At 38.0% G+C, this 9,993-nt stretch overlaps 1 protein-coding gene across 1 annotated transcript in view; it reads left to right on the forward strand.

Moving 5' to 3' along the window:
• Nucleotides 1-535: 535 nt before the first annotated feature.
• The window catches only part of LOC109244206 (5'-3' exoribonuclease), a 20,624-nt gene continuing 11,166 nt past the window's right edge, over nucleotides 536-9,993 (forward strand). The window contains exon 1 of the mRNA XM_019411264.1: nucleotides 536-895. Coding sequence (XP_019266809.1) covers nucleotides 611-895 — 285 coding nt within the window. The 5' untranslated portion in view covers nucleotides 536-610. The remainder of the gene's footprint in view (nucleotides 896-9,993) is intronic.

The raw sequence follows: 9,993 nt of genomic DNA on the forward strand, positions 1-9,993 counted from the left end.
TCAATTAAGAGGCCAACCATACTAATTTCATCCAATTCCAACCACAAATCAACCTTCAAATCATCGAATCTCAGTCTCCAGCAACATAGTCTAAAATCCCCAAATTTTATCTTAAATTCACATAAAATAGGTGTAATAATCAATCGGTAATCAATATCTAACATCAAAAGTGGTTAAGCTTCACTTACCTCTCCAATTGTAGCAAAACGGCTCCAAAAAATCGCCTCCAACCGAACTCTAAAATTCCAATTATGAGAAAAATGACGAAACCCACAATTTAAACCTTCTACCCAGCGATCCTGCATCTGCGGCTCACTCAGTCGCACCTGCGATGCCGCATTTGCAGTGAAAATTTATGCATCTGCGGAAACCACTTAAATTTAGAAGAAAATAAAGAGAGAGAGAAAAAAGAGAAAAAAGTAGAAGAGAAGTAGAATAAAACAACTTTGTGAGCTATATATATCTTTACTTGGTAAATAAAACTTTTACTTGCCAAAAAAAAAAATATATAATAATTTCAAAAGACATTCGTGCTGGTGTAGACCGACCCCAGTACCCAATATAGGCTCCTCTTGTTAAAAAAAAGAAGAAATTGGTAGAGAAGAATCGTATGATGATGGGTGACAAAGAAATCCCCAAGAAACAAGGGTCGAATAAGAAGAAGAAGAAGAAGAGAGGTGGTTCAAAGAGGAGAATGACATCTGAACAGACTTTGGCGTATAATTGTGTGAGCGAATGGGTTTTCTTGGACCGCTCTCCTCTTTCACCTGCAGCTGAGGATTTTGCTGTTCCTCAACCCAAAGAGAAATTAGTCTTTGAACTTCATTCTCATTCTATTCATAGCGATGGCTTCTTATCACCTTTCAAGCTCGTTGAGAGAGCCCATCAAAATGGAGTGAGTTCCCTTTTTCCCCCCTTTACCCAATAGTCTCTGCATATATGCTTTCTTCTAGATTGTATTCTATTTGCTGGAGCTTGTGATACATGATATGGAATTTCAACTAGTTTCTCTTTCCTTAGGCTTCATTGTATGGAGATGGAACAAGAAAAAGCATTTGCAGATATAATGTGTGTCATTTCACTCATTAATTAGTAGTACTACTGGTTTGTGCTGCACAGAAATATGGTGTCACTTTATTCAAGTAATAACTCAGAATCAACTTTTTAGCCAGAAATATGATATTTCATGAGCTTCGATGGGTTGTAATCTCATTGAAGTTATTATAAACATCTTGGCAGTCCAAGGCTCCTTGTTGTTTTAATGTTGTATCTGCCAACTACTGTGGTGAAGCATCTACACAGTGATTTGACTTGGGTCAAAGTTGCTTGAATGTCTGTTATTCGGAATCTATGTAACCACCAAAAGGGATTAAGCGCGAAACATAATGTTTGTAGAACTGAACCTGGAGCTTAAACACTTCTGTTGCAGACCTAATCAAGCTATTCTGTTTCCATCTTCCTTTTTAATTGTTGAAGAATATTGCTCTGTTGTCTGTGTGTGTCCTTCTATCTTTTTAATTTACATTCCTATGTAATCCTTTTACATTACCATGTATTTCTGGTTAAGTCTTGTTGTTCTGTTTGCTTCCATAAATAGATGAAACCAGTGGCGGAGGCAGGATCTCAATGAAGGGGGTTCAAAAAAAGTTTTTGTGGCTAGTGGGAATTGAACCTGTGACCTTATGAAGGTTTTGAACCCCCTAGACCACTAAACTACACTTTTGGGTTGTGTTAAGGGGTTCAAAACTTAATCTATAGAGATAAAAACCAGATTTTGCCTTATATATACCGTATAATTCTTCGGCGAAGGGGGTTCGGGTGAACCCCCTTGCGCCCCCCTAAATCCGCCCCTGGATGAAACTGAGAACTTGGAAGTCCATCAAGGTCCATGTGGAAAGACCTTGCTAATGCCTTTTTTAACACTAGACATAGGCTGCTAGGAAGGAAGACTCTGAAGATGACATAAATAAGAGCTGAGTTGGGAATCTCTCTCGAAGAAAACGGCCTTTTTAGAAGCCTCTATAAGAGAGAGACTTTTTCTTCTCGTCAGAGCAAAGGAGAAAGCCCCATAAAATGAATTATAAAAATATATTATATTAAAAGTACGAAGACCCTTAGCGAAATGTCGCTCACCTTTTACCTTTTAAAAATATATTTCACATTGAAAAAATTATAATTGAATTATTGTTATTTAATATTTTCTTAATATTAGGTCTTTCAAAGCAACTAAATTTTGCTAAATCTTTTCTTATTTGAACTATGTAGGAATTCCTAAAATTTAGGAAATTAAGATCAATTAAGATATTATGCTATGAAAATTATCTCCTTTTATGATCTCAAGTTTTTATTTTCCCAATGGCATAAGCGTTCTTTGAGGTGAACTATGGTATATTTGTCTTTGACTTGTATTTTAGTTATGTTAAAGATTTCATTATTGCTTTTAAAAGTCAATTTTCCTGTCTTTTACTTTGTGGTGTATATGCTATTCATGGTTGATTACTGCTTAAACTTGGAAAAAGTCTTATTTTGGATTCCCTTTTTTGTTCTTTTTTGTTTGCCATATTAATAGTTTGATATTTTCGTTAGGGTTGCCGAAGTCTTAATGGTTGATTCTAATTCAAACTCCTTTATTGCTTATTAGTGGTTTTGCTTATGTTTTTCATCTCTTCTTCTATTCTAAACTTGGTATTGACCGACTCTTGTGCTTTCTTCCTTCCGGTTTTAGGTTGCGTATTATAGATATTAGAAGCCTTTGGATCCTTTGCAGCTACCACACCAAAGTACATTGAGGAAAATTATAATTTTCTTATGTTCATCACCATCTGTTTCGGTTATGTGCCTAATATTTAGGAATTAAAGTCGCGCAAAATTTTATTTTTATAAATTGTTTTATTATTTGAATTGTATAAAATAACTATAACTCCTTAATCTTATTCATGTACTCATGTGCAAGAAGAAAAACTAAAAAATTAATTCTTTCTACTATTTATCAAGATACAATGATTGAAAATCATTGATATCCTAATGAAAAGATTTTTAAATAAGCAAATTATTAAATGAAAATATATTAATTCATTTAGGCGGTTAGAATACAAGATGAGTAACCGAGTTCTTCTTCCTATGGTTGGCACGAGAATCCCTCTCAAAGGGGAAGAATCTGATTCGATCTCCGGGCTTATAACCAACCTATGAACAATGGTTTGTCTCGTCTAGTTGGTCTCCTTCTTGGCATCAAGAGTCGTCAGTACTGAAAAGGCCCTGGCATTACCTTCGGGAAATCTAGGAGGACAGCTCGCCGAGCCTATGGTGGACGTCGGTTGGGTTGTCGACGATTACGACCATTCAAATTCTTCCATAGAGTTGGATTAGAGTTGACACTTGCCCTGCCGAATCTTGATAAACTGGTTTGGCCATGAACACCGAAGAAAATCTGTGAATAAAAAGAAAAAAAAATTGGAGTACAGCTAAAGCGAGCACCGAAAAGTGCTGAATTGTTAAAGAACAATTGAAGATGACCCAGCTCTTTTATTTAACACTCTTTCTTATATCTTTGTTTCGTTCTCCTATTTTCAGGATATTTAGTGCTTTTTTTTCATTATACAATTTACATGGTCAAATTAGCTACCACCCTCATACAAAAATATTCTCATTTTGAGCAATTTGAGTATTATCCAGCAATTATTTAGTAGCATTTTGGTTCACCGTTTGATTATATGCCGTTTAGAGAATGCAAAGCCTTGCATTAATGTCAAATAGTGGTGTATATATTTGTTTGTACAATTTGAAAGTATATGTTATGATTAGAAATAAGATGATAATTTAGTCATTTATCAAAAAATACTATAGATGTGCAAAATTGACATCAAAACCAAAGTATGCATATATTAATAATTTTAACCAACTCTATGCAAAAATAGATTTTATGTTGGATATATGCATATGATTGAAGATAATATGAATCATATTTTAGTACAGATGACTATGCCTAAATTATGATTATGTTTTTCATTCATATTGTCTTCTCGGTTTTTCTGCAATCACTTTTATATATTTTGCGTCTACATGTGTTTGAGTTTTTTTCTTATTTAAGTTGTGATTATTTATTAATTTATTAAATTGTGATGTTTGTTTCTTCACGTATATTATGTTTTTATTTTGTGAACTAACTCTTGAACATTTGTTGTTTCGTCGTTGCTTCTAATCATTTGAATGAATCAAGCATAAAAATATTCTCAAGTATTTTTCTCTATAATTTTTGATTAATTTTGTGACCCTACTCCTGCCTCACAGATAATCCAATGTTATCGAACTAAAATTAAGAAACAAATAAATAATAACAATTTAAATCTGAGATACCAACTAGCCACACCCAAAGATATAGAAAATCGATGGAAAAAAATGCTCAACCTTTAATTCCATGAAAATCATAAAAATATTTGTTTTTAAAGACCTAAAGTTATCCCTATAAACTGTCGAGCTCAAATATTTTAAAACAAATAGCTCCAAGATAATTATTAACAAAAATGAGTAGGCAAATTTGAATAATGACCTATTCAAAACATATATTGCAAGAACCATTATTTCATTAGTGAAAAATAGATATAAGGCAATAACAAACATAACACGAAGAAATGCATGAAGCTATTCTTAAAAATTAAAATGCCTCTCATGCTAATCTTCTTTCAAAAGTTAGTTTTTGAACTCCAAAATTGTTTTGATTTTGGTTATATATGTATATTAAACATGGCATCGTGATTTGAAGTGAAAAATTAAAACCTTTGATCAACTGAACACCACAAATGTAAAATGAAGATCTATGTTGCTCGGATTCTCCGAAAATGTAGCCGGGTGCATGTCGGATCCTCCACAAATAGAATATTGGATGATCCGACATGGGTGCGACATTATTTGGAGAGTCCGTTTAACATAGATGAAGATTATGGCTAAAAATCAACATGATTTATCATTTTCATGATCTTATTTTTTTTTAATTTAATTTTAATTTTATGACTCAAACACATTACTATTTATGTGGTTCTTTAAAATTTTGTATTTTATTATTATGGGGAATGCGCGCAACGCACGTATCCTAAGACTTTAGCTTTTTAAAAACCAAGTACTCTTTGGTTTTTTGGGGATGCCTTATTTATTAAATTGCAAATCAACTTGTCTAATATGATCTTTTACGTCCCAGAATATTCTGCAAACATTACTCCCTCCGGTTCACAATAAGTGACCAATTTGCTTTTAGCACGCCATTAAGAAAATACTAAATTCTATACAAAAATACCTACTATGACTAAACTACCCCTAATTAAACATTTAATGTGAGGAGTAAGAAAACTTTTTAGGGATATGTACATAGGGGTTATTTTGTAAAAACAAATTGAATTCTTTCTTGATTACATAACTGGACACTTATTTTGAACCAAAATGAAAAAGCAAATTGGTCACTTATTGTGAATCGGAGGGAGTACTAACATAGTAAGATGCAGTCTGAATGCTATCTGAAATTTTAATAAAGAAACATTGATTAGTTTCCTTTTTTCTGAGTGGCAAACTGTCTAGGTCAAGTGTTCTCTAAATTATCAGGAACAGTGTGAATGTTACTTAGCAAACAAGAGAACACCGTATCTAGTGTAATTCCCCTGTGTCCTCTGTGGTATTCTACTTCTTCCAAAGGAAAAGGGTTATTATTTCCCATGTACTTTGGGATATGGGTCCGTAGCACTGGTATCTTTAATTTTATCTTGTACTTTATAGAATATGTATTAGGTAACCATCTCTGTCCTATGACAGATGCCAATAAACAGGGACATGCCGAAGTGACATTCTTTCACTTCTGTTGTGTAAGGGTTATCGAGAGAGCTATGTGACATTCCAAGATAATTCAGCCAGCGTTCCATGCCTGAATTGAAATTTCTGGCAACCCTGTTCTTCCTGTCTGTCATTTTCGTATTCTTTATCTTTTTAATGAATAGGTAAAAGTTTTAGTGATAAGTACAAGAAGGTACTGTGATGATACAAAGGAAGTTCTCCTTGTACAGATTGAAGGAGCACAAACGATCCATCAAAAAGGCAAAATCAGTTACAACATTCTTCTTATACCAAAAGAAACGACATTTACTCTTCACATAGGACATATATTCTTTCCTTCCACAGAGGCGTCTAAATGATCCATAGTATGCAGATAGGTACTGCATTATTGAGCTGCCTGCAGCCCTTCATAGTGAATTGTCCTTTCCAGCTGCTGAATGCTTCCAGGTATAACCCAATATACTCCAAAGATATGTAGGAACATTGACCATAGTTGCTACATGTGATTATAGTGTAATAGATGATTTACATACTCCAAGGCTTCTTCACATATGTAGCACCTACTGCAAATTATGATCCCCCACTTCTCTAAATTATCCTTGGCTAAACAAGCATTATGTGCTGCAAGCCAACTGAAACATGCTGCCCACTAAAGTGCAATGGTACTCCAAATCATCTTCTAAGGCCAGTTTTTCCGTGCCCACTGGAAATTCTTATAGCATGCTTTTATCATCTTTTCTTCCTCTCCATACCAAGGAATCTTCCACATTTTCCTCAAGATTAACAGTTGCCAACATCATTGTTAGCTCATTTATGCAATCAAATTCGCAGTCATTAAGGTTCCTCCTTAGGTGCAGATCCCAACCACTTGTGGAGTAACATTCAGCCACTGTACACTCTTTGTTGTTAACAATCTAATAAATGACGGGGAATACCTCCTTAGGTCATCCAACCATCTATCAGTCTGCATCTTTTTTGCAGCCATTGCCCACCTTTAGTCTGACATTATCATTAAGTTCATCCCATTGACTCCTCATATGTTTCTATACAGAGTCTTGTTTTCTCACCAGATTTGTGCACCATTTATCCCTTTTACCATATTTAGTTATTATCACATCCTTCCATAATTACTCTTTGTTGCCATTGAAGGTTTGGGGGGGGGGGGTGTTGAAATGAAGCCTTTTAGTTTTCTTCTTTGGCAGTCGACTACTTTACCACGTTGGTTGACTAATACTGAGACAGTGAAAACACTAAATAAATACTGAATGTAAAGTGCATGAAAGTAAATGACACAACGATGTTTTTATACTGGTTCGGATTTAATGTGAATTCTAATCTAGTCCCCTTGGGTTGCAAGAGGGTCTCTCTGTAAGCTCCTTGGTGAATTGGTTACAACTTCGTTAGATGAGTTGAAGCCTTTTTAGTTTTCTTCTTTGGCAGTCGACTACTTTTCCATGTTAGTCGACTAATCCTGAAAGAGCTATAAAGTGTATGAAAGTAAATGACACAACGATGTTTTTATGCTGGTTCGGATTCAATGCGAATCCTAATCTACTCCCCTTTAGTTGCAAGAGGGTCTCTCAGTAAGCTCCTTGGTGAATTGGTTACAACTTCTTTGACGAGTATCCTACGCACACACCAAACTTAATTTTAAAATTCTTGTTTCTATTTTTTGAAGTTCTCGTTTCTTTCTTAGCATCCGTAGTATCTAAGGAAAACACTTAGATACTAAAAGGTGTTGACAGTAGCAAAAATGCTCCCGGGCATGCTCTCCGAGATTGTTCTCTCTTCTTCTTCCTCCTAAGATTCCACCACCCCCATCAAGAGCCATGCTTCCCGTGACCAAACCTAGTGAAGACCGCTGGCATCTGAGTTCTCACGCGCCCTCACGCGCGGTCAACGTGCCGGATTTTCCAGCGAGATCTAGCCACGTGCCGGCGCGTGTGGCATTTTCCGGTGACTTTTTCAAACTTTTTTCTTCAAACAGCCTCTTCTCAAGGCTTTTCCGAGCCTTCCCGTCTCAGTTTCACCAAAATCTGACGACTTTTTCTTTTTCCGGCTATTAAACCCCAGATTCCGGCGACTATTTCCGTTGTTCAGTACCAGAAAATTTCTTCCCTTCCTATATTCTGTCTTTCACCCACTGTGACTACTGATCTAACCTTTGAGGGTTTTCCGGCCAGATCTCACCTCTTCTTTTTTTTGCGGCAGCCGCATCTAGAATATGATGGATTCCACAGAGAGGAACTCCTACTTCTCTCTAGAATCTAGAAAACTGGAAAACATGTCTTTCATCAAAGCTGCCTCTTGGCCAGCCCTAGGGGGAAGATGCCATCGAAAGCTTGACGTAGGGTAGGAGCCGCACTTCTCGCTATCTGAGGAGCGCACTCTCAGGCGCAAGGGCTTCTTGAAATCTTGTCTGATTGGGTCTTTCTCCAAATGGGTTGGTTACCCAGAGGCTATTAGGAACTGGGCATCAGAGGCATGGAACATCAAGGACGGGCTGAAAATATCGCAACTGAGGGACACACCTTTCGTTTTGTCGACGAGTCTCAAGCTTCAGAAATTCTTGTAAGAGGAAACTGGTGGTTCGATGGGAACTTCTTAAAGCTAGACAGATGGGTGGAGCACGATGGGTGTCTAGACCCTCATTTCACCGGCGAATCATTGGTGGTCGACATGGTGAGTCTCCTGGTGCATCTTTGGTGTCTTGACTTATTCAAGAAAATTGGGGAAATCTGTGGGGGTTTTATTGATATCGCTTGCAGCTTACACGATCTCTCCCGAGTGAGGATTGTGGTGAGGAAAAAGGGCAAAATCCCTATCTCCACTGTGGTGGAAGATGGCTACTTGAGTTATAGGGTTTTGTTGAGCCCTGAATTTCGCCCTATCTTTATGCCTGAGATAGTGGCGGAAGAAAAGGGAAGGTCAAATAGAAGGGAGGGGAGGGGAAATCAGTCTCTGAGGGGAAGGGAGGGCTCACCGGATCAGTGGACTAAGCCGGAATCAGACGTTAGATCGAGAAGAGACGGGAGGTATGATTTTGGGAGAAGACGACAAAATTTCAACAGGAGGGAAAGACGTGAATGGGTTAGTGATGCGGGTTGGAAAGGTAGAATGGGCCGGTCATCTTCTAATTATCCTAGGCCAGGCAAGTTTTCAGCAAGTATAGGCCTGGGCCTCCTCACATGGGCCCAACAACTTTTCCCAATTCTATTAGAATTGATCCTAAGGGGCCCAGATTATTTCAAGCTGCGTCTGTTAAGGCTCCTAAGCATATGGGAACAGTCGTTCTTCCTTCTTCTGCCAATGGTGCTACACATAGTGGCATTTCTGCACCGAGCTCTAGTGACCTTCGCCCTTCTTCGATGGCCGCTGCTTCAGGGGCGGCACCGGCTATAGATGGTGATGTTATTTCACGGCCTCCCGCCTCTAATGGACCCAGCTCATCGCCCCCTCATCTGCTCCTGGGCTTAGTTGTGTTGAGGCTACACTTCAAGCTTCTTCTTCTTCTGGGAAGATAGTTGAGCATGCCCCATCTGATGTTAGCGCCGGACCAGTAATTCTAGTTAAGATGCCGCCAAGGGCTCCATGCTCTCCTCCTTCCTGCTACCCTACTGGTGTTTCTGGTCATTCCTGTAGCAGCGGGGTGCTAATTTCAGAGATTGATACCCCTCAAGGAAATGGCGAGATCCTTTCGGCACCTAAAGTTCCTATTGCTAGCAATGCTATGGTCTTGTATTCCTCCGGTAGGGGCAAGGAAATGGTGCATATATAAGACACCTGTCCAATCTCGTCACGGGTTGGAGGAGGGGATATGTCTTTCTGGATGGAGGATAAACTATGAAACTTTGGGAAGTTTCTAGGTGTTTCTTTTGAAGGGAAGGAAGATAGGGTGTTAGAACTGTTGAGGGAGATTGAGCAACAATCTTGTTATAATGGTGCAGGGAGGGAGATGGGTCAAGGTGTTAAGCAAAATAATTTAGGGGATGCAGTGGTGTACCAGAGAAGGGGCCGAGTGTGTGACAGGGAGGAAGGGAGCTCGGTTAGAGGGGGTGGGGAAGGGGGTATATTGGTTTCTTAGTGGTAAGTTAAGATCCGTTTCAGTGGAATGTGAGGGGAATGAATGACCAAACAAAGGGTCAGTCATCAAAGTGGGGTGCTAACCGTAGTTTG

The sequence above is a fragment of the Nicotiana attenuata genome, unplaced genomic scaffold (genome assembly GCF_001879085.1).
Source record: "Nicotiana attenuata strain UT unplaced genomic scaffold, NIATTr2, whole genome shotgun sequence".
Lineage (NCBI taxonomy): Eukaryota > Viridiplantae > Streptophyta > Magnoliopsida > Solanales > Solanaceae > Nicotiana > Nicotiana attenuata.